The following is a 26,659-nucleotide window of genomic DNA, read 5'->3' as shown; positions in this document are numbered from 1 at the left end:
TACAATCCAAATTATATCAATAATCCCAGTTTAAATTTTTTGAAAATGAAACAATTCATTAATGAATTAAAAATAGCAATTTAAAAGCTGAGTGATTATATTTTTAAAGTTCTAAGCTTACATTTTACCAAAAAGAAATTAGGAATAAAGAACTTTTATATGTTATAGGCTTTGTAATTATATATGTGGTGTATAATTCTTGTGGAAATTTTGAAAACAAAAAATAGTATAGCAATTTTAAAATCTTTATTTGTTGCATTGCCTTATGAAGTGATAAAAGAGGAGGTAGATTTCATTGCTGCACCTTCATACATGTTTGTGCTGTGTTTTAATCAATTTTACCATCCTATCACATTCCACGAATCTTTTTCTCAAAGGAATAGTGTCGTGTGCAGGTTTCCTTATTCTCTTTTCATAGTTTTGAATAGTGTATTTTGACACAGTTTCCAATCTTCCTTGTTTGCGTGCCCAGAAAAACCTCCTGCAGCTAGTCCTTGCCATTCACAGTCTATTTCTCTTCTTTCACCTTTCTTATACTGACAATAAACTTTTCTTGAGTTCCTCTATTTTACTCTCATATATACTTGCAAAGTGTTACAAATATTCACCTCTTTCTTTTATCATTTCTGCTTCTTTTCCTGAGTAATATCTTAGCTTGACTCATGTTGTATGCTTAAATTAATAATACTGTCTATGGATATTTAGAACTTGTTTTCACATAGAACTAAAACTATATGGCATTTGGCTTTATGGGCTTGGTTTATCTTGCCCAATAGGATGTTCTCAATTTACATTAATTTTTTGAAAAAGACTATTTTAGATTTTTTTTATCATTTATGTTCTTAACATGATTTTAAAATCTAATGCCAGGAATAAGATTCTTTTTAATTTTTTAAATTTTTTTCAATTTAATTGTATTGTCAAGGTAATGTACAGAGGGGTTACAGTTACATACATTGGGGAGTGACTACATTTTTTGTCAAACTTATTACCTCCTCCCTCATTTTTCTCCCACCTTCCCTCCTCCCCACTTCCCCCTCCCAAGTCTTACAGTTAGTTTACAACATAGTGTGTTGTAAGTATCCCTGTTGCATTGGTCTGACTTTTGTCTTTGTTTCCCTCTGATGCTCCGATTCCCTCACCTAATTCAGTTAGAGACTCTCAGGGAGAGAGTCCAAGCCCTGAGTTCAAGACCCAGGACTGGCAAAAAAAAAAAAATGTTCTCCCATTCCCTTGGAAAAAAAATCATATTAACTGAAGTGACCCATACCCAAAGAAACATAAACCCTAAGGTGTCCCTCATAGGGAATAGCTAGTACATGACTAGGCTAGTCATGGTATAAGATCAAAATACCCCAATAGCTACACCCATACGATCACATAAGATGATGCCAAGTGAAAATAACCTCCACGTTACGAAAATAAGAGTTATACCACTGTTGTAACTATTATCAACATGCCATGTGAAACCATACCTTTTGTATATTTTTCTTGTCTGTTTTTTCTTTTGATTGTTTTGTTTAGTTTTGTTTCTCTTGTATTCCCTTCCTGTGGTTGTACCCCCGCTACCACTATATCTCATCCGAATACCCTGGCTACTATTTAAACCAGTACTAGAATGGGGGAAGGGAAAGGGAATATCAAAATTGAGAGACAAAGGACAAAAAGACAAACCATTCCAAAAGCAATACTTGAAAAACCATGTGGTGTAAACCAACTGCACAACTCTTGAAGGGAGAGAGAAAGGGGGAGGGGGAAGAGGGAGGAATAAAGAAGGAGATAACAAAATGAACTAGAAATGTATTCACTGCCTTACAAATGAATCTGTAACCCCTCTGTACCACACTTTGACAATAAAAAGTTCAATAAAAATAAATAAATAAAATATTTTAAAAGATGCATTGTATTGTCAAAAATATAAATAAATAAATAAAATGTTGTCCCACTTGTAGGATTTAGATTCTTTACTAATATAAATATACCTTTCTTCCTCTCTTCATTTGAAATGAAAGGAATTGACTCTGTTATAGATGGCCACTTTCCACCTGGACTTGAATTCCATATTTGACTCTTTCTCTTTACTTGCGCTATCCATTATTGCTTCAATCTCTTAAATATTCAATCATGTTTGAAGCTATGAGAAAAGTGAAAGCTTCAAGCCAATTACTCATAAATTTTAGAAATTGCATATTAATCAACAAAGTGGGTATGGAGAGGTGCATTTTTTAATGTTGGTTTCACAGGAAATATAGTTGAGAGGACCAAATTCTAAGATCAGGGTTGAGGAAGAAAAAAAAAGTACTAGATGCTATCTAAAAATAATTAATCTAAAAGGTCTAGAGTTGTGGTTCAAGTAGTAGAGTGCATGCCCCCAAAATGTTCAAACCTCATTATCACCAAAAGAGAAAATAAACGAATAAATAAATAAACCACAATGTGCTTAGTATTTCTAAACATATGCATTATAAACATTACTCTCTATAATATCATCATGTTTTATTTTTGTGGACTCAAGTCATTATTATATTTACTTATACTTTTAAAAATATTTTCTCTATAGTATTACAATAATAGCTTCCATTAACCCTCCAGAAATTTGGAAACATTAAATCCTCAGTCTGTAGATAAGGTACTAAGCTTATCAGACAGTGCACAGTTTATTCATGCCATTCATATAATGTCATTTGAGGTTGTTTGTCTAACAGGAGTATTTCGCTAAGTCTTGTATGCTAAGTGTTCTTTCAGCAAAGATAACATAGCTAAAGTGGCTTTCTAAAACCCATTTACCATATTTCCACTCTATCTTTAGGCAATTTAGTATGGGTTTATTTTTATACAAGCTAGTTTGTACATGATACATTTGGGGCAGCAAGCAATAACAGAACAGTCATTCTTTATTTCTCTTTGTTTTCAGCACTTATAATAATGTGTTTATTAAGGATTTTTCTCATAATGGCCAAAATATTTTCCATATTGATGATAAGAAAAAAAAGTTACTTGCCTTAGTATTAAAACATAGAATTAGAGAAAGTGGTAGGCATGGTTTATTCAAGTTCAACATATAAAGCTTTTCTTAAGAATCAATACATTTGTTTTTAGCTTGGAGATAGAAAATAAAGTAGTATTTTCTTGTAATGTAGAGAAGATTCATCTAATATACAGATGGGAAAAACAGATAACCAAAACTCATGCAAGTGAAGTGAGTATTGATAAAATAATAAGCCAAGTGAGTGTCCCCTCAAAGATGGAAAAAAAAAAAACCTACTAGAAGAATGGACATGATCTCGGGCAGGAAAGATTGTCATGATTATATTCTCTGAAGTCACACAATGTGCTGCGTTTCAGAGATGGCAAATGCTCACAGTATTTGTCTGGGTTTGGTAAGACTTATGTAATAGTAAACCTTTTTAAAAATTAACTTGTTTAAAAAAAAACATGAGACAACTGAAATGCATTTGTTTTATGTCTGCAAGAATGACTGAACATTCTGTCAGATAATGTGATAGGGTTCAAATTGATACCTGCGAGGTTTATCCTGTCTTTAAAAAGGACTTAGATGCTAGGACACAAATGTAAAAGCAAGAAAAAAAAAAGAGGAAAGAGCAAAAGAATTACAGGTCCAAAAAACCTGGTTCAAAGCCTGTGGGGGAATATAAGTTTATTTATTAGTAAAATAAAAAGATTGACACATAGTGTTTAAATGGATAACAAAGTATGTTAATGGATTTTTTCATCTTTGGAGTAGAAAATGTTGAACAATAGTTGCATAGCAGAAATCTTTTCCTGCAAGTAATATAGAATAGCTCTTGAATAGAAGTCTATGTAAGTTGGAATTAAACAGATGAAAACTAAGATAAAGAAAATAAGAATTGGGTCTGGCTCACTTCACTTAGTATAATTTTTTCCAAGTCTTTCCATTTCCTTACAAATGGGACAAGGTTTAGGCTAGTTATAGCAGAGCACCACAAGGCCCAATAGCTATACCCTTATGAACACATACGATGATCTTAAGTGAAATGAACTCCATGTTATGGAGACAATTGTTATATCACAGTTTTAACTACTTTCAACATCCCATGTGTATCTGTAGCTTCTATTATTGATGATGTTCTTGTATCACCTTCCTGTGGTTGTACCTACACTATCTCTGTAATCTTATCTGAGTATATTGGAAAGTGTATACTGGTATTGGAATTAGGAAATTGAAAGGGAATACCAAAATTGAGAGACACAGGGTAAAAAAAGAGAAACAACTACAAAAGCAATACTTGCAAAACTGTTTGGTGTAAGTGAACTGAACACCTCAGGGGGGGAAAGGGTAAGGGAAAGGGGGAGGGGGGTATGAGGGACAAGGTAACAAACAGTACAAGAAATGTATCCAATGCCTAACGTATGAAACTGTAACCTCTCTGTACATCAGTTTGATAATAAAAATTTGAGAAAAAAAAAAAGAAAATAGGAATTGAAGATCCCAAGCCAACAAGATGGAATAAGATGGAAGATTGAATAGTTGAATAAGATTGAAACACAGGATTTTAAGATGCTGGCAAATAATGAAAATATTTTAATCTGAATTCACAGGAGAAAATCATACAAAAAATTAGAAAGATAAAAGAAAAATAGGCAATTTGGAATTTGTTGAATTCTACTTTGTCTTGGGTATTCTTACAGACAATTTTAAGTTAAATAGTATAGACTTGAATGATAATTGATAAATTCAATTTTAGTCTTCCCATTTTAACACAGGGTGGACAAAGTCATTTCTGTGGTAATTACCATAGTTATTTCTGTGGCAATGGTGACTGTAACATGAAGACAGGTAACTTAGGGTAGTTTACTTGGCAAGTAGAGAGAGTTCCCCTATAAAATATCAATATAAGTGAATACACCAGAATATTTGGAAAGCCCATGTTTAAGAAAGGAACTAAAGAAGAATCCATATTTACCATTTGAATAATTTACAAGTTTATGGTTTTCTTTAATGTATGTAGTATAATTATGTCACTACTAAATAAAGTAATGTATTTGGGAGACACAACATTACTTTAATTATCTGAATACCAATCCAAAATTAAGAGGTGAATACTCTTCACTCTAGATAAGAAGACAACAGATAAGGCCTTTCTTGTAGAAGGAAAGTCTGTGAGAACTAAGACGCCCACAAGCTGGGCTTTCACAGACACTTGGATGCAATTTTAAGAGACATTTAAATTTTTGATTTATTTTTTGGTACAGGGAAGGGGTGCCAGCTTTTATATCTCTTTGGCAGCATTTCTCTCCTTCCAAGCCAGTCATTTTCCATAGGCATTTCAAATTAGATAGAAACACTTTTAAACCTTCAAAACACAGCTGTTGGGGCTCTCACCTTGAAGATATAAGCACAAATGTAAGCACAATATACCAAGTAAAATGCATGGGTTTGTAAAGGATTTTCTTATAGATTTCCTCTGTGATTGTGACAATATTGATTATGTGCACCCCAGAATGTTTCTGTTTTGTATTCAGCAGCCTGTTAAGTCATTGAGCTTATGATGAGTTTGAAGTCATCTACCAGGTCACATTCTCAGAGAAATTGATGGAGAAATGCTATAGATGCACTTTTGCTGTTCAAATCAATTCAGTTCATTAGACTTATCTAACTGTCTTTGTCAGGCATACAGAAATATGAGCATTCTCCTTTTTGATTTCCCATATTTTATACTTGAAAACTTTCTCAAAGACTAGGGAAAGTGATTTTTTAAATCCTTATTGTCAAGGTGAAGTATAAAGGGGTTACAGTTACATACGTTAGGTAGTGAGCACATTTGTTGTTCAAGTTGTTACAGCCTCCCTCATTTTTTCCCAACTACCATCTTCCTCAATGCCCCACCCTGAGTTGTACAGTTACTTTACAATATAGTGTCTCGTAAGTATTGCTGATGCATTGGTTTGCCTTTTACCCTTTGTCTCACAATTTTGACCTTCCCCTTCCCTTCCCCAATTCTGACAAACATATATAAAATACCCAGGTTACCAGAAGAAATACAATTACAACAGGGGCTAAATAATAGGGAAATTGAACAGAAGAAAAGAGAAATAATTTCACATAGTACATTAAAATATCAACATCAATGATAAACCACTTGATTCCATATTTTGAAGATAATTTATTTAGTGTCACTTTATGTGATCAATGTACCTAGATTTTGAGCTACTGTGATCATCTGGTAGGACTATCCTAGACCTATACCAATTATTAATAATAAGGGAGACCATAGAGTTAATGTTTCTTTGGGTCTGGCTCACTTCACATAGTATGGTTTTTTTTCTAAATCTTTCCATTGTCTTACAAATACGGCAATGCCATTCTTTCTGATAGAAACATAGAATTCCAAAGTATTCTATATATTAACATGTCATACAATGGAAGAGAGGTTATGAACTTGATTTCAGCAATTGAGAAAATAAGAAAAACTGTATGCCTGAGGGGTCTGAGAGAGTGTAAGAAAAGTACGTAGGATAACACAGACGTTAAATGGTGTAGGATATTCCAGGAAGAATATATTGACGTCAGAGGAAATCTGATACTCTTGAGAGTAAGTATAAGGGAAAACACCACACAAACTATTAATGGGAAATAAGCTAGCTTTATTGGGATAATAAGGTACAAAGGAAAGAATTAATTGACAATTGAAGACCCAATGGCAAATAAATCATAAAAAGTTGATGTATTTTTTTGCAGATTAAAAAAAATCCTTATCATTGGTGTGAGTCTCATAAAACTGTGAAAAAATAATGTGAATGATTGCACTTCAATAGTGCATAAAATATTATTTTCCCTCTGAGTCATGAGAATTACAACTTCCACTGCTTCTATTGAGTCAGTAACATCTGTATTGTTGATATCTATCCTGAACAACAATGTATCCCATTTCTCTTTAAAAAAAATCCCCATGTGCACCTCTTCTTGAAGGCATCTTTACTGTAGATCTGTTTTAAGTTTGTCTGCCTGAAATAATTACTATGCATAGCAGCACTTTACTCTTCTACTCAATCCTATTTTTTTATAGTTGAAATGATCAGTACTGATAGATAGAAACTCTCTAACCAGGCAGATGAATGATCATTAATCTTGAGATCGCTCAAAATTAATCAACAAGAAAAGTGTTTCTATTTGAAGTTTGCTCTCCCACTCTTGGTAACCCCCCTCTTTCTTTCTTTTTTCTTTCAGTATCAACCATTTTCTTACATCTATTCCATTATTGTACCCTGGTGGTTTTAACTTGATGTTCTTTCTTGAAACAGGACTTCCAAATTATAAAAAATGTTAAGTGTGAACTCATATCTTCTATCATGAAATCCGCAAGTCTTGCTAGCCACAATTTCCCTTCATTTATAAAAGAGTGTTTCCCATTTCCTGTTCTTCTGATCCTATTCACTGGCTCCCTTTATTAAGGACTCTATAACCCGTGTTATTTATCTATTCCTGTACAATTTGTAGTAACAAGAAAGCATGCTTATTTCTTTGTATCTCCAAAAAAAAATCACTCTAGACTTCCTAATGGCAATGTTACTACCCTCTTTATTTCCTGCTTTTTTTTTTTTTTTTTTTGGCCAGTCCTGGGCCTTGGACTCAGGGCCTGAGCACTGTCCCTGGCTTCTTCCTGCTCAAGGCTAGCACTCCGCCACCTGAGCCACAGCGCCGCTTCTGGCCGTTTTCTGTATATGTGGTGCTGGGGAATAGAACCTAGGGCCTCGTGTATCCGAGGCAGGCACTCTTGCCACTAGGCTATATCCCCAGCCCTATTTCCTGCTTAATACAATGAAAAACTCTCAAAACTTTACCTAGCTGGTATGTACTTTTTTCATTCAGCCTGTACTGGGTTGATTTTAAACCTCTATTATTCCAATGAAACCATGATATCAACAGCCCTCATATTGTCAAATTCAAGAGACTGCTACCTGTCTCATCTTCATATTTTCAATATTCCCCATATCACCTTTAGGGAGTTCCTTCTTTTTCCTCTGGTGATATCTCCCTATATCATTCATGGGATGATATGGTACCCTTTGTCTCTGTATCAGTCCATCAGAAAGTACAGGTTTGGGGGGTTTCATTAAAGTTATCTTTTTCTTTATTTCAGTTTCCTTATATTTTTGGTAGGAATTGATTTTTGGTAGTAGTGGTTAGAACTCAAGACTTTTGCTTCTTAGGTAGCTGCTCTACAGTTTGAATTATATATCTGGCCCTCTTTCTCTGAGGCAGATGGTTCCCTAATGCTGCTGAACTTGAATGTTCATCTACTAATTTCACAGATGCATTTGGAAATCAAAGTTATCTGAAAATTTTCATGAAAAGAACTCTCTAAATTCTACAGTAAATAAAAATAAATATACCTCCTATTTTCACACTGTTCAACCCTTAGAATAATCTTACTTTTTTCTATTGATGTCCTCTTTTGCTGCACCAAACTATCCTTGGATAAAGAAGAATTTTTTCATCAAATATCTTGATATCTTGTTTCAGTTTGACTCACTGAAGTCACGATAGTCTTAGTCTCTATCATCTTCCACTCATGTAGTAACCTAACGAAAGCATACATTTCATCCTCACCATTTACAGAAAAAAGCAAACATATTTACTGAAAATATGTATTACATCAGGTCAGATTCTTCAACTTGTGACAACTTGCCATCAAAGTTTGGAAAATGACTTGAGTGTAACAATGATGAACCAGAAACAACCTGACTAGCCAAGAGGGAGATGCTGGGAACTGCCTTTTGCATGTGTGATGGTTAGTGTTGCCAAATGTAAGAAGTGAATTAAGAAAAAAATTATCTCCCTCTGTGTGTATGTGTGTTTGTGTGTGTAGATGTGGAATGAAATCCTCTGAGTGTTTCCTGTTGGAAATTAATATATGTTATATCTATAATATATTATATTATATATAATGTTATATATATAACAAAGCCTATTTCCAGTGCAGTCCAGATTATGTTGAATGGTTGCCAAATTCATTCTCTATGAAAGAGATCTGGCTTCTTCATATCGCCTCAGTTTCATTTTGTTTTATTTTTCCAACTCATTAGTACCCTGTAACTGAGCTTTTTTCCTTGGAATAGCACATCCTGTTCTTTAATGCACAGGTCTTCCTTCCCCTCAGATTAGACATAAAATCTTTCGCTTATTAGCAGAGGAAGACCTTGTAAAACTGGATTGGGGCCCACCCTTAGACTTCTTTACTCTCACTTACAGAAACTTACTTAAAAAAAACTTAATATTTACTTTCTAAATTTGAAATCAAAGGAGAATCCACTATATTAAAATATAGTTCACTGCATTTCTATTAAATTATAATTCTTCCATGTTGATTTTCAATATATTGTTAAGCAATCAGTCCACAAAGTTGTCAATTATATATAAATATATGTCATATTATGACAGTTGAATAGATATATTTTTCACAAGCTCTGTGATTATTATACCTGCATCAACTATGCATTCTTCTCATCCCAATAGGATAATCATTATTGCATCTATTTACAGATCTGAGCAAACCAACTTAGGAAGACTGTGTAATTGATGACAGCTAATATATTGATAAAATATAAAACATTACATAAAATACCCATGGGAAAGTATGAAATTTCGGAGACCTATGGACGTCTGTTATAATTTCAGTCCTACCAATTTAAGTTAGGCAATGGAATCTTAAATCATTTTATTTATAATATGAGGATAAAATGAGAAGGAATATTGGATTTTTAAAAGAAGTAAAGACAGCATGTAAAATATACTCTTTTTCCTTACTTGTATAACTGTAATCCCCTTGTTCATCACTTTTTCAATAAAGATTAAAAAAAGATCCACTTAGTAACTTCCTTACCACTTAGTGGTCTGTAAAGTATTTATTATTGAGAGTAAAATATTTACTTGATATTTTCTTTAAGACAGTGTCTTGCTACATAGCCCAGGTTGGCCTTAAATTCTTCATCCTCCTGCCTCATAGTCCATTAAGAGTCTAGATACATGTTTTGCCTTCCTCCTAGGAATGTTCTTTAGAACATATCATCTATATGTAATTTATACTTCATAAATATTTATAAAAGGTGAAGACTGAATATGCACTATGTATGACCAAAAATGTTATCATCAGTAATCAAATAATATAACTTGGTATGTGAATAACACATATGTAGAAAAACCTATTTGTGATTTTTTTCAATAAATAATATTTTAACATTTTGAATGGAATTTGATTTTGTTGTTCAAAGCTTTGAATGTGACTAGTCACTGGTGGCTCACACCTGTAATCCTAGCTACTCAGCTGGCTGAAAGTTCAGGATCATGGTTTGAAACTTGCTAAGGCAGGAAAGTCCATGAGACTTTTATCTCCATTTAATCACCAGTAAACCCGAAAACCTGAAGTGGAGCTGTGGATCAGAGTGGTAGAGGACTAGCTATGCTTGAGCAAAGAGAGAGAAAGAGAGAGAGACAGAGAGACACAGAGACACAGAGACACAGAGAGAGAGAGACAGACAGACAGACAGTCAGAGAGAGAGAGAGAGAGAGAGAGAGATCCTCAAGGGTAGTGCCTAGACTTTGTGTTCAAAAGAACATTGGCAGTGTAAGGAAAATGTTTTGTCATCAAAGTGCATCTGTAGCCCTTGATAAAAGCTATAATATTTTGTAGTAAAGTGTTAAAGTCAAACACTGTGTAAAATTCAACATTATTAAGAAGTGATTTTAGATAAATTAGGCAAATTAAAAGCTTTCACAGTATACTATATGCATTCTCTTATTTGTTGATAAATTTAGTGATATAAAGTCTAAAGGTATAATGGAGATAAAATTAAGATCCAAGCACATGTATGTAGGGCTATCAGCGTAAATGTATAATGCTTATAGACCAGTTGATGGAGACATTCACACATCACCTCATGGGAAATTCCTCATTGTGTATGCTTAGTTTGATTTACACATTCCACATTCCAGAAGAGGACACTCAGAGTGGCAGTACAAAGCAAGTTATCTAAATCTGGCTAGCTCATAAATACAGAATTTGTACATTTTAAACATAATATTTTTCCTTCTACATAACAAAACACAATGATCATTCAACTATCCAAAGAGTGTTGTTAAGTAGACATATTAGCTTTAAATTGCCAATACAAAATCAAACAACATCATTTGAATCTTGCGTCCACACACCTTAAAGTCCCAAGGTGATTATTTCCATATATTTAGCCCTTTTTCAAATTTTAATGAAATTAAACACTGAAATGATAAATAATATAATAATTTAAATTAGTACCTAAAATCTGATCCAATTCTCTTCCCATTTTCAGGTTCTCCTGGATCTGGGCATAAATTGGAAGCTGTTTTAATACCTCCTTCATTTACTGTAATAACACAGGAGAAAAAATGCAACATATATGATTAGAAATATAGAATTATTTTAATGCATAAATGTACATAAATTGTACTATTGTACTTTGCTATTATAATCACTATTGTTCAAATATATTTTTATGCAACGTGATGACAGTATAAAAACATTTTTTGTTGTTTAGTGATATATCCAAATTTACCCGTAAGGCTCGTATTCCCACTGTAGAATATTATTTTGAAGATTAACATATTAACAACTAATGCTTTTAAAATTGTAAAACATATTTTCAGCCTATCAGTGTCAGATTTCCCATTAATAAATGGAAGTGTAGAGATTGATACTAGTTATAATATTTTAGGTGTTGTTATTTTTTACATTGCAACAGGAAAAATAATAATATTTGAAAACTTCTGCGTTTCATAAGCAACAAAGCAAATTTGTCAGCCATGAGTACGGTCAACCAATGGCAAAAGTGGTATAGCAGGCCAGTGGAACACAATACAAGGCTCAGTAACAAATAATAACCTCACTCTCAAGCACACAGGTGCTTTCCACCATGGTCTTTTATTTAGCCAGTACACACATTTTCACTTTCTTTCTAAGAGTTTGTTAATTAAGATATATTAATTTGAATCAATAACCATTATTACATTGGATAATTTAATCTTAAAATCGACTTTTTCTTCAGTGAGAATTGTATTACCTATTTATTTATATTTGTGATTCAACTTCCTATATATTCCAAACAGGCTTTAAAACCTCAAGCCTTACTTTTAAAATACCTTAAATATGTTTAACCATTTTAATCTTTTAGTGAACTGGAAAATAATTATTTTCTTATTTACTAGTTTACCACGTATTTTAAGAAAGAAATAGTGAACAGATAGATTCCAAGGAAATCACCCATAACTTTGGTACTGGAATCACTTGTAAAACTTTTTCTTTTTTCTTTTCTTTTTTTTTTTTTTTTAAGAATGATGATGTCTAGATTAACTTCTGGACAAGGCAATGCAATTAAGCTAGAGAAGGAGCCCGGTCATAAGTTTCTGAATTTCTTAATAAATAGCAAAGTCTTCCTAATAAAAATTGTACATTGAGTACAACTAAACACAAAATTATCTCTTTTTAAGCCTCCCAGGATAACAGCTAAAGGCCATAGAATGCTAAGATATAGTGACTGTAGTAAAACTATCATGCCTCAATCAGAAAATACTATTCTATTTCTATGTTTGTAAAACTTATTTTCTTGAATATCTTCAACAATATCTCTCTTGTCAACTTTACTACATGCTCATTCAATCTAAACAAGCATTTTACCTTCCCTGTTCCTCTAAATCTATTTCTCAATCATTCTGGGTGTTTTTTTTGTTTTGTTTTGTTTTGTTTTTTGGCCACACACAAAAGTTTACTGATTCTATTCCTGTGGACTACAGCTAAGGCAATGATCCAGAGATTTCCATAGTTTGTGTTTTCCTCAATGTAGAAATAAAAAGTGCCCCCATCATAGTATCCCCTAATGAATGTTTTCCTTATTTGGTGCAAACGTTTGTGGTCTCTTCGATCTTGGATCTGTCATTTCCTATATGTATTCAAATTAAGCCTAATCACAGATAGTTTGATTTCATTGCTGTGACTACCTTGGGGTTATTATGAATACTAGAAAAAAAATGAAATGCCCCAAGAACAGTTATTAATTTTTAAATCTTCAATAGATTTAGTTCTTCTCACCCTTATCTAAATCCAACTGCATGCTTACTTTTCTGTAGTCTCCCTGTCACAAGGGGTCCTGCATGCATTTGTTCGTCCTCACATTTGCTATTTCTTTTCCTTCATCTATTAAAACCATATCTAATAATATAATGCTCAGCTCAATTTTCCATTTTATCCAAAAAAGAATTCAAGTTTTGCATGTCATTCTCATTCATCTTTTAACATAACTGGGAGTATTTTATTTTGATAATTTTAAGTTTGATTTGAGATTGTTATGTCATATTAAAATTAAGAGTTTCATATTCTTTTAGTAATCTATACAAAGAGATTATATACTTGAAAATGATGAAAGGAAAACTTACAATTATTTTAATAACCACAAATTCTGGAGATAGGTTAGTAACTTCTTAATAAATAGGTTCTAGTTCTTTGATTGACAATACCTCTTGATACACTTTTTTCAGTAAAATGAGAATTCTATGGAGTTTTTCTCTTCTTAATCTTTGAGAGACTTCTAATGATATTGTAGAGTAAGTTGTGGAAATGTGACTTTTAAACATTGATTGGAGAGCAGAAAAAGAGGTTGCCTGACTTAGAATTACCTGTAATAGCATAATATATAGCATGCATTTACTCCACTTATACAAGCAGTTTGTGAGTGCATTATTAGAGGATAAAAGCAAGAAAAATATACATTTTGATTTTTTGGAATTTTGCTTCAGAAAGTTAAAATATTTTGCATGACTAGCATTTACAATGTATTGTGTGTGAGGATCAATTCTACATTCTTTATGGTTCATTTGACCCTCACAACAATATTAAGGGTAATTGTTATTATTATACACCTTCTTTAGATGTGAGAACTGACCCTTAGAGGTGTTAGGGAATGTGTCAAAGGATGATTGGTGCTGATATGAGTTTCACATACATGTAATTATAGCTATGAAAAAGACTGAATTATGGAGATTATGATTTGACACCAGCCTAGGAAGAAAGTCCACAATACTCCAACTATAAAATAATCATTAGCAAAGGTTAGGCTGGAAGTGTGGCTCAAATGGTAAAGTGCAAAATGGGAGGCTGTGAATTCAAATGTCAAAGAATATACCAGATTGCTAATGAATTAATTCTATATTTAAGGCTAGGCTAAATCTCTAGAACTATAACTGAAATTCTGTTAGTGTATAAAATTCAGAATATCGTTGCAAGTATATTACCTTAAAATTTAGGGAATATTTATAATTTTGTGGCCTATTCAAGTAATTTCAGTTTTTAGATTATGAATAATCGAGTTGTTACTTATGTCTGGTTAGAAATTGTTATTCAATTGGCAAACTAAATATATCCTTAAATTTATGTGTATTTAATGTTTAATATTTTATAGGGTAGAAATTTTAAAAATGAAAAATTGAATATATTCTCTGATTTATGCACATTTTAGAACTTCTCGTTGCTAAGAGATGCGAACACATTCACATGGAGTTCCTGTCATTCGGTCAAGCCTCTTTAACCACATCATATCCTAAGTTAGAGGGTATCTTCCACCACGGCAAGAATGTGAACACTCTTAAAATTTAATTAACTGGCTGGATGTTTTCCTATGCAAAATAAATCATTTATGGGAAATCTGTATGCAAAGAACTTTCTGAGTTTTATTCTTTTCAATTGCTTGTTTTTATTTCTTTCTTTTTAAACTCAGGGTTAAAGTGCTTTACCACTTGAGCCACATTCCAAGTAACTTTATTTTTCTTTAATTTCATTTTTCCAGGTAAACTCCCATTTTTAGCGAGGGCTAGCATCAGAGACCAGTCGGCCCATCTCTAGCTCTTTTGTAGCTGCGATTACAGACTTGAACTCATGATCCGTTTATTTGTTTAAGCTAGTTTTTACTCTTTCGGTTTGGATAACTACAAACGATAATGTCTCCATTTCTGCTTCCCTCGTACTTGGGATTATTAGTAGTTGATTAGACTATGGGCTTTGCTCTTACTAGACAAATGCTTTATTTCTTCAAGTACTTATTCAATTCTGTTTATTTTGTTTTGTATTGTTTTGTTTTGTTTTGTTTTACTTTAGGTATTCCTTACCAAATGCATTAATGACTATTACCTAGGCTGGTTTAAACAATGATTCTCTTGACTTATGTCTCCTACATAGCGGGATTTTATAGTCATGTACCACCAAGTCTACCTGTTCATTGAGATGAGGTTTCAGTAACTTTTTCCCTAGGCTGACTTTGATTTTTGACCTTTCCTATCTCTGCTTCTCTAAAAGCTCACATTACTGGTGTTAGGCAGTGTATTGCAACTCTTTAAAAATACTTTTTAACATTATTATTGTTACTGATGTGTGAGTCCCTTATGGACACAAAACAAGGCGAAAGAGATGGACCAAAGCATAGAATTTAAAAATTGAGTCATTTGTTTCTTATAAAAATGACATGTCCTTATAATAATAAATACTTTATTATTCAGGAATATTAATTTTATATTTTTATATAGGAAAAAATACTATAAACAGAAAAGTGTAGTCTAATCTTGGGCCAAACATCAACTTAAAGTTAATTTTAAATAACTCCATATGATTTTAAAAGTTGGAAATGAGGAGATTCTGATGAAATGCACTTCCAACCTTTCCTCATTAACATGTTCACATCACCACATGGTTCATGATTTAAAAAATTAGATTTTGTCATATATTCTAACAAACAAAAATAAAGTGTTTGGGGTCAAACATGATGGAGGCCCAAAGTTCTTCATTTAAGAGTGTACTCAATATTCTATAACATACAGTTTTTCAATACATTTAACTTCTCAGTAAAATTTTGGATCATTAAAAGCTGAGGTTATGTTTCCTTTACTATATTGGCTCCCAATAGGAACTGTGGATGAATGGATCCCATGGATGAATGAGTGGATGATTTTGAAATAGAAAAGAGAAGCAAAACCTTTTATGGAGCGCTCACACTTTCTTTATAATTATATTTTAATACTTTGCCAGGGACTATGAGACACGATGGCAAATCATTAAACTCAATCACTTTATTAAAAAAATCTGTTTTGTTATTTTTATTTCCTCTGTAAACCTAAAGTATTTGATAGCAGATTTGGCAAAAACTTATTGTTTTGAACAGAAATGGATGAATGTCGTCTTCTGTAGTTCAGATTCAAAAGCTGAAAGAAATCTGAACTACAATTGAAATTTCCTAATAAACCCTGATTGATTTCCTTGAAACTATTAAGTCATTTCTTGGTTAAATCAGAAAAATTCCATGTGAGTTTTGGCAAGTGTTTTCCTTCTGTCTACTCATTTCTCTCATGCCAGTAACATAAATGATATTTTATCAAGTAACTTCACTGTTAATTATAGTACTTTCATTTATATATACTTTATCGAGAGTAGTTTTTTATTTGAAAGACAGTTGTCAGATAAAAAAAATCTTTCTATAAAATTACTTTGTGTTGTGTGAAATAAATGACAGAGAGATGAGCAAATGAAAACTTGGTGGTAGATACAAAATGATAATACAAATCGCGATGACCTAACATTTGCTAAAAAACAAGCATGAGATAGTATCTTTTTAAGCAAGCCAATAAATGAGAATCAATTGGAGTAAAATTTAAAATAATTTTGGCATGCTCTATTGCAAACATGAAATGTTTCTCATTGGTTGGTAAATTATATTCAAAAGGAAAAAACATAACTTATATAAAGTGTAATAAAAACATGTGAGATATGCACATATGCACATTTACATATATGCTGCTTTGGTTAATATTTTTCCTTCATAATAACTTTTTGCCTAACCATCTTAAAGCAAACATTGAGACTTTTGTTTTCCTTAAACAGGGAATATTGTTTGCACTTACAGCTCATAGAAAACACAAAATAGATATTTCCCCAAGGAAATATACCAATCAAGATAGATAAGTACATATTCCAGCTAATACTTTAATAAACACTAATTTACTGTAATTTCCTTTAGTTTACTGGAACATTTGGAATTTTGAAGTATGCATGTAAAACAACATTTATGTACAAAAAGATAAAAAATGAGAACTAGTATTATAATTTGCAATTCAATTCAAATACACTAGCCAGAAAAAAAATATATATATATATATAAAGCAAAATATTTGAGTCTGCAATACTGCACTTTTATTTTATAATGACATAAAAATTGACATAAAAGAATAATTTTATTATAAAACATACACATTTCCTGAGTACCTTGATACTTATTTGATGTCTTTCTGAAGTATTTCTAAATATTTATACAACCACAATATAGCAATATTTTGCAAAATCCACCAATCCCTAAAAGATATTGTTGCCTACAAAATATATAAAAAAGTATTTAAGGTAAATTCTTAGAAATTAACTATTGAATGATTTTCAAACATGTAACTCAGATTGATGATTTTTGAATTAATATTTAAAATATTTTTTTTAGTATTCTCAAATTTAACTAACAAAATGTAAAAATCACACTTTAGAGTTGGGTAAACATAAAATATATAATAATGTAGAGGACTCAAGATAGTTTCCTGATAATTGATTTAAGAGTTACGTTTGTATCTTTTACTATTTATATATACAAGTAAATTAAAAGGTGAAATCCTGTTTCAGTGTAAGTGCAATGACTGACTTTCACTGAGTGTGTTTCTTTATCATTTAGAGTCCATGTTTTCCTTTTTTAAACTTTCCTTATGACAAATAAAATTCACCACTTAATCTTCAAAAAAGTGTCCTGGTAAAGCTGATACATTAGTATTCATAGTAACCCCTCAAAATCATCTAGTGTTCGTAATTTGAAATTAAAAGTGTTTATTTCTAATACACTTATACAGCATTAAGGTAAGGAACTTGTACTAATTACAATTCATTCATACAACAGACATAAATAGCTTTACTAAAAACAATATCCCAGGTTTATTTATGATATTAGAAATGAAAAAATCAGTATTATTTTTAATTTCTGATAAATGCATGTCTATCAAATGATCTGTAAAGCACTGAATTTGTGAGAAAAAATATTTCAGGCTATTTCCCTAAGATTTTGTAAAGTATGAATAATATTAATTAAATTTATTTTAGATGGCAGAGAATTAAAGGTTTCATAAATTAACTTTAAAACCCTATTTTCAAGGCGAAAATTGCCATTAGAAAACAAATGTTCCTAAGAAAAATCTATTTTTTTGTGGAATTTTATATCAGGTATAAAAATAAACATACAGGAAACCAATTATAGTAACTGTGCTTAATTTACCTCATGTTCTACAATTACACAACATGATTCTCAGTATCTCAGAAGATCCAAAGACTTTTTTACAAGTTAAAATTTAGAATAAATTTTAGAAAAAAAAATCAGAGGTTGGGATATTGTCACACAATCCATTACCTCAATGCATGTGTCAATACAATAACATATTGAGTAACCATCATGCATGTTATCTAGATATTAATACAGTTAATTTAGTAAATGCAAAAATGTTTGAATAAAACACACAACACAGACACCACAAACTTCACTCTTGTACTAGAGAAAGTAACAAAAAGGAGTTCACTCACAGAGAGAAAACTTGTTGCTGTTGTCTTTCCCTGGAAACAATTTAAATCCTCTAGATTTAAAATCTATGGCCTTTTTCACTAGTTAAGAAAACAAACAAAAACATATATCAGGAAATACAATTTGAAAATGAAATTCAAGTTAACAAATTTTGTTAGCATGGAATTATGCAAGTTAAAGAAATTGCTTTTTAAGCTTGCTATAGGTTATTCAGAAGAAAATAATAAAATAAAAATCAATAAAATTTCCTAGTAGTAAAATAGTGAACGATTTTAATAGTAAGGTTTTTAAAATTGTGTATTGGAAGAAATCTATACTTTTACATAGATATTTTTAAATCAAGTTTTTATATCAAACTAAAATATTTATACATTATTATAAAAGACTTGACTTCATCAGTTTTCAAGGAATAACCTAAACAAGAAAATTAAATGATTCTGGTTTATTAAAATAGTAGAAATAATTTAATAAATTTGATTTTAAAGTGAATTAAATATCCTAAAAATCTTTTTTATTTACAGTGATGGACATGAGTTAGACTACATTATAATGAGAAAAGAAATTACATGCTTTTCGACTTTTGTTATATTTTTTATGAGTTAGTATTACTTTTCGTAATAACCAACTACATCAAACCTATAAGGTTGGATTAAATGTTTGTGGATTCTTGTGAATATTTATACAGTTTTGCAACGCCTTGAACTCCACTTCTATCCATAAGATTTGAGATTGTATATAACCTTAGCCATATAAATATATCTCTCTATATATGTGCATATATATGTGTGTGTGCATATGTAAATATAATGACTACATATAGACTATATATCTATATATAGTCTAAATGTACATACTGTGTTCATTGCTAAGTTGGATGTTCTTAAAATTTGAAATATGCTGATAGTGTTCAACGATCTTGAATAAAGAAACTGAGTTATTTTTCTTTGTGGTTATAGTCTATTTGATTGACTGTATTTGCAATGAATTTCAATAATTGATTTTAAAAAGTGTCAGGCATGGTACTAAATTTCATACTCCTGGGTATTTGAGACATAGAGTTTGGAAGAATTGATATTGATTGTAGCAATAAGCAAAATAGAAAACTGTACAGAAAAAGAGCTGAAACAATATAGGACTGGGTATTGACTTAAATGGTAGAGCACCTGTCTAGTAACTATAAGAACCTAAATCCAAAAGTTCTAACTAAAGGACATAAAGAAAAGCATAATGATTATTATAAAAATAATTCATAACACTATTTGCAGTTTTAGTTGACACTCGTTGAAGTAAAGATATCATCACTTAAATAAGTCTACATAATTTGACCTAATGATATATTTAAATACCAGGTGTTTTCTTTAAACAACACTCAGCATGAACAAGAATGGATGAGACGTGTACCTTTTCCAATTAAAATTCAGAAGTGTTTTACGAATTACTTTTTATCAAATTTATAGCAAAGAATAATAGACATAAATATTATGCCATTGACCTGTTATGAATTTGATTGAAAAGAACTGATCATATTTGATAGCATAAAATGGTTTTTTGTTCATGGTTTTAAACTGCTATGTTTAAGTAATGGGTCCAAATGATGGATAGCTAATTAGTTTTGCAACATTTTAAGGTAATTTATTTTCTTTTTTTTAACTTTTTTTTTCTTTGGTGGCGATTCTGGGCTTTGAACTCTGGGCGTGGGCACTGTCCTGTAAACTCCTTTTGCTGAAGGCTAGCGCTCTATCCCTTGAGCTACAGCCCTTTATTTTCTTTTCAATATCTTGAAAACAGAGAGAGCCTGGTGACTTACAAGAGTATATAATTGTTAACAATCTATACTGAATATGTTAACAGAGAAAACGATCATTGGAGATAGATTTGAAAATTGTAATACACAGTCAATTTGGCTGCACGTGTATATACTGAAAGACAATAAATCATTTGGCTTTACCAATTTAAAAAAAAAGAGAGATTCGGTCCTTTGCAATTGTGTAGTTTGGAGAAGGATTCAGCCAACTCCCATCAAGAAGCTGGAAGTAAATGGCCAGTCTCTCTGTGAGCTTTTAATGTTCCATTTAAACCTTATGTACAAGCAAGAAATGGCATCATCTTTCTCCAGGGAGGTTTGCTTTTGTGATTCTTTTCCACCTCCAATCCACAGCCCCACTGTAACCTAAAGTTTACTTCTACTGAAACAACCATTGAGTTCAAATGTAGATCAACTATTTGTAAAGTTCCCTACTACTTCCAGATAGCTGACAAAATTTGCATTACATGGTAGAAAGCTTAGGTTTGCTTTTCAGACATGAATGGTCACTAGAGCTTTATTTCTATATGTGTATACATTAAACAATTTGACTTTTAATTATTTATAAATGATTTTGAAGATTAAGTTCTCAAATTTAAACATCTAAAAGAATAAAGAAAACATTATAAAATGATAGTAAACCCAAAGGAGAAAACTGCAGAATTTTTCTTGGAAGGCATCCATTATCAATAATCTGTCACTAAGTTCTGCATTATGAATGAAGGTGAATAGGTGTGAAGATTACAGTCTTCCAGAGGGTTGTGTGTGGGAAAGGACGGTATCTGAAGTTTAAGTCAGTATTCCTACTCAGAACAGAAATCCCTATTTCCAGTCAGGAGTTTTAAGTGTTTTCCTGATTTTAAAAAGAAAACATCTTCATTTTCTTCTATTTAATCTTCAATATATTAAGTTTCTCTTTATTGATTACATATGCTTCTATTTCTCACAATATAAGTAAAACCTGTAATCATTGCATGTTGCTGAAGATGGAAAATCAGGAGAAAAAACACTAGGAGAAAAAGGATTTTAACTACATGATAATAGAAAATTTATATTCACACAAAATTTATATATATATGTATATAATATGCTTTAGATACTCTTTATAATTGGTTAAACACATACTTATTTTATATTTTCATGAGTTAGTAAATGGGCATGGATATGTCAGATATCAATTATGAGAACTTGGTGTATATCCTGTATAAGAAATTTAATATCACATACGGCAAACACGTCAGTCTTACTATACTGATAAGAATACACTATATATTTTCACATGTAATCACACTATTCATGATTTACTAAACTCATTTAACTTAAAAAATCTAATCAAAAACTGGTGCATTTCAGTAACAGCATGTAAAATTTATTTTTAAAAGAAAAATGTAAAATACATAATGAAATTTATTCACTGGTTAAGATATTTTAAAATATAATGTGTAATTTGAGGTACTTTCTTTGGTTCTCTCAGTTCCTCAAGGGCAAAAAATATATATTTTGCTTAGGCTGTACTTGCATTCTTGCATAAGTAAATCCATAAAGTATTTTTATTCCTGGCTCACTGAGATAAGACTATTTTGCTGACAAAACTTCCTTTATTAATTTCAAATTAGGAATGGTATAATGATAAAAAGAATAAGCATTCAAGATTAAGCATACTCGTTTTAAAGCTATTTTTAAATACAAGAAAATCTATGTACTCTGTAATACATTAAGAAAGCATACACTGCATGACCTCAATACATGGGCACAGATACTAATTTCCTTTTTTAGTTTCATTTTCATCGTTAAATAACTGTGATCACATTTTATTTTTGCAACATTTCCTAATTTAGCTTATTCTTGCTTTGTAGATTAATATACATTTTTGAAAGGTGAAGTTATGGCAGGAAGGACCCATAGTAGATTCCAGTTGAACCTATCTTTCTTTCATTGCAAAATTACTTTTGTTCTGCAATGTTCTTCAAAGCACTTTTAAACCATGAGAGTGGATTACTACTATGATACCTTCCAAATTAATTATTATGCTATTTTTCTCAAATTATTTGAACTCTAAATTGCATCTAAAATCCTTGGGGGGTAATGATGACTATGGTTTATGTCTCAACTAGAATGCATGCTATTCTGCTCAAATTACATTTTGAAATGATTTCAAGGTATTGTTTATCATAAAAATAATCATTTATGCAAATATTTGAATAGAAATTTGATTTGATCTGTTCATTGTTTCTGAAATAGCATCTCACTTCACTCTTTCTGCTAAGGAACCTTGCCTAGTATAAAATTATACTGTGTTCTACTAATGAAAGATGTTTTTGCAAATAGCACCTGGCTCTGAACTGCTTTGCCAGCGAGTGTTGAAAGATGTTTTTGTTTGTTTGCTTGTTTTGTTTTGATGACAGCCCTCATGATTGCACTCAAGGCATGGGTGCTATCCCTGAGCTTTTGTGTGTAAGGCCATCGCTCTACCACTTGACCTCCACTTCCAGAATTTTGATGGTTAATTGGAGGTAAAAGTCTCACAGAATTTTCTTCCCAGGCTGGCTTCCACCTAGGATCCTCAGATCTCACCCTCCTGAGTAGCAAGAATTACAGTCATGAGCTTCTAGTGCGCTGCGGGTTATGTTCTTTAATACTAGGAAATTATTATGTTGTACATTGCTAAAGGAGAATCCAAGTATAAACTAGAGCTTTGAAAAGATATCTTTTAACTTGTTCTGACACTAAGGTTTTATGACATAAAGTCAAAAAATAAAATATACTCTTTTTGAGTACCTGATTGGAAGTTGAGTAAGTTTTTCATTACATAATCTCAAAAGTTACATATCCATAATGTATGATTCTATTTCATTGGCATGTGCCTAAAGTGATAAGTTGTGATTTGCAGGACATTTATGTCTCAAAATGCAGAAACATATTTCCAATTAGTTAGTGGAGCATTTTTTTTCCAATTTTGGAAATAATTTTTAAAATTTATGTGGCTCTTGAATAAGAAAATTTCACTTTGTTTAGATTGTTACCATAACAAACTGAAACACCTCTTACTTTTCATTTAGACTGGATTGTAATATAGTCAAATAAAATAAACATGATATGCTAACTTTGTATTTATACTAATTTTCTAAGTTTGAACTATTGATGATAAAATGTCCAATTACAACCACACTTTACATTAAATCTGTCATTCAATTGGAGCACAATCATTATTACATTATTATTATTTTTTTTTTGCCTTTTGCTTTTTGGTACTGGGGATCAAACCCAGGACGTTGCACTTGCTAGGCAAGTGCTTTGCCACTGAGCTACATCCCAGCCCCTATAATCACTCTTCTGAAAACAAAAGTAAGTTACCATGATTAAGCAAAGAGAGTTATTGATTTATTTTAAAAAATATTTCTGCTTGATTTTAGTGTTTATTTTGAAATGTGCAATGCCTTTCTTTGATGCTTGGTATTGTTTGGCAGTACCTGTTTGCATGAATACTACTTTTAATTTTGAATTAATTGTAATCTTATCTTTGCTTTTTAAAACCCCCAAATAGAGTATATTATTTAGAGACTGATTAATTTTTATTTGAAACTTAATTGCTGACATGTGTTTATATTTGAGTTTGGTACCTATCAATTTTAATATATTGTCAGTGGATTTAATTACATCACCTCTAAGAAATTTATGAGCTTATGATATTTATGGCATTTCTCTTGAGGCGAGGTAAAAAGATGAGTTTTCTAGTCCCTTAAAACAAGATATATGGGGGAACATTAAAATGGTGAGAAAAGGAATAAAAGGTGAACCAATGCAACAATAATACTTAACAGACAATATTTTGTAAACTAGCTGTATAACTTGGGGGTGGGCAGAATTGGGGAGGAGAGAGAGGGGGAGAATAATTAGGGAAGGGGTAACAAGTTGAACAAGAAATGTACTCACTACCTAATGTATGTAACTACAACCCCTCTGTACATCACTTTGACAATAAAAATAAAATAAAATACAACCCAAAACAACACAAGATTTATAGGTAATGTCTTCATTCAAATGTATGAGACTCCTGCAGTTGTCCTTAGATATTTGAAAATCGAATTCATATCCAAAAGAGGAATGACTAATATAATCAAGACACTCAGTTCTATCTAGAGATAATATTTACTTAGTGGTTTGAAAGCTATGTAACTGTGATGATATATTTTCTTGATTTATTAGTTTAAAGATAAATAGTAGCCCCGTATTGCAGTTCTACAAAAGTTGAAATTTAACATTTTTGCATATGCTGTAATGGTTGAACAAAGTGATTTTGGGGGAACAGATTTATTATAAAAGTGTCTATTTGGTAATTTCTTCCATAAGATCCTCACAAGAGGGAAGGATACAAAAGAGCTAACTTATATTCTCATTTATTCCGTTCTATTATTAACAAAAGAAAAGTACTAAACTAAAAAAAAAAAGAGAAAATGATTCTTGATTTATGAAAGTTCCAAAAGCAATTTTTAGCAGGTCATTAGATGTTGCCTATGAAATAAGGCTTCTGGATTATGTAGAAAAAAAGCACAGTAGAAAAAAAATATATTTAACATAGTTTATACATATCTAAAATACTTTATTTCATACTATGTTTAAGATGGAGAATGTTTTATAAAAAGAATTAAGAGTAGTCACCATTTCCTGAAAAGAAAAATGATGTGTGACTAAATATATTGAAAAATACATGTGTAGAGACATACATATTGAGAATATGCAAGACATATAGTGCTTATAAAGACAGAGTATCCTATATGTTCATTTTATACATACTAAAATCTTTAATGTACTTTTGCAACTAAAAATAATTAGAGGTAGCCCCAAAGTTTTTTGTTTCTTCTTTTGCTTTTTTTGTTTTCATTCTTGTAATATAACCATAACATACTATATTGGGACAAGTATTGATACTTTCATATAGAATATATATGTCTGAAATATAAGTGACATTCAATTTTAACTGCAATATATGATTAAATAAATTATTACTTTTTAAATTATGTGCAAACTCTTGAGAATACAGCAAATGTCTAAGTATTTGTCATTTGTATTAGACTTATTGAAAGTTACAATTTCAATCACCCATAAAACATTTCAATTGTCAATAAATTGATAGTTTGACCCTTTTCTATTATGTCCTTATCACTGTGTATATTTGATGTACAAATTGTTACAATTTCCTCTGAATATTAACTTAAATATCAGTTTTATAAATGAAGTTAGAAAACTATACCTTTAATAAAAATATCAGATGTTTAAGAATGTGACATCTTAAATATTGTAATCTTATTTGAACATATAGGCTTATGAAATTTATTTCACATATTTTATAACACTTATGTAAGAGAACTTTTCAAAAAGATCATATTAAATTCACAAAAAGATGATTGCTTGTTTGTTTGTCATGGGGCTTGAGCTCTGAGCCTGGGCACTGTCCCTGAGCTCTTCAGCAAAAGGCTAAGACTCTACCACTTGAGCCACAGAGCCACTTTTTGTTTTCTGATGGTTAAATGGAGATAAGAATCTCACACCCTTTCCTGCACAGGTTGGCTTGGAACCACGGTCCTCAGACCTCATCCTCCTATATAGCCAGGATTAAAGGCATGAGCCACCAGCGCTCGGCAAAAAAATTATATTAAAGCTACCGAACTCTATATCTATGGAAGGAAGACTTGCAGTCTATCCTTTCTATTTAGAATTAGATCTACATGTAAATATTCTCACTTGGGAAGTAAACAGACTAGTGAAAAAAGACTAATAGTTAATAAAATATTTTGTTAATTTTCATTGGACTTATTGGGTGAATTGATTCTTACAGTGGACAGACTGTTGAAAAGCCATGGTTAATTATTGTGTAAAGACTATCACGTTTATGCATGAGCTTTTTTCCTCTGACAACTGTAACAAATCCAGGAAGTCATCACACTTGCTTAGGTAACAACAGATGCAATCATGATGTTTGGCATAAAGGGTCTTACAGTTGGGGTGTGATATAAAATGTCAGGATTATAGGCAAAATGTGGGATTTGTTATATTCTCTTTAAGGTTTCTTATAATTGGCATAATAAAAGTCACCATATGGAAAGTTACCATTGATATAGTTTGCAGATACTTTTAACACTTAGAACTGTCTCGGGATTTTAATTAAGTTTTTAATCCTTATTTTCTGTCTACTTCAAATCAAAT

The 26,659-nt window shown here is 31.3% G+C and overlaps 1 protein-coding gene across 3 annotated transcripts in view; it reads right to left on the bottom strand.

The window, feature by feature from the left end:
* Csmd3 (CUB and Sushi multiple domains 3) overlaps positions 1-26,659 on the bottom strand; it is an 860,328-nt gene that overhangs the window by 501,257 nt on the left and 332,412 nt on the right. For 2 of the 3 annotated variants that reach the window (XM_048358905.1, XM_048358906.1), the window contains 2 exons: positions 18,654-18,731; positions 11,295-11,382 (listed from right to left, as the gene is read on the bottom strand). In XM_048358905.1, coding sequence (XP_048214862.1) covers positions 11,295-11,382; positions 18,654-18,731 — 166 coding nt within the window. The remainder of the gene's footprint in view (positions 1-11,294; positions 11,383-18,653; positions 18,732-26,659) is intronic. The other variant, XM_048358908.1, reaches the window with a different exon arrangement.

The sequence above is a fragment of the Perognathus longimembris genome, chromosome 12, assembly GCF_023159225.1.
Source record: "Perognathus longimembris pacificus isolate PPM17 chromosome 12, ASM2315922v1, whole genome shotgun sequence".
Taxonomy (NCBI): domain Eukaryota; kingdom Metazoa; phylum Chordata; class Mammalia; order Rodentia; family Heteromyidae; genus Perognathus; species Perognathus longimembris.
This window is presented reverse-complemented; position numbering and strand designations above follow the sequence as displayed.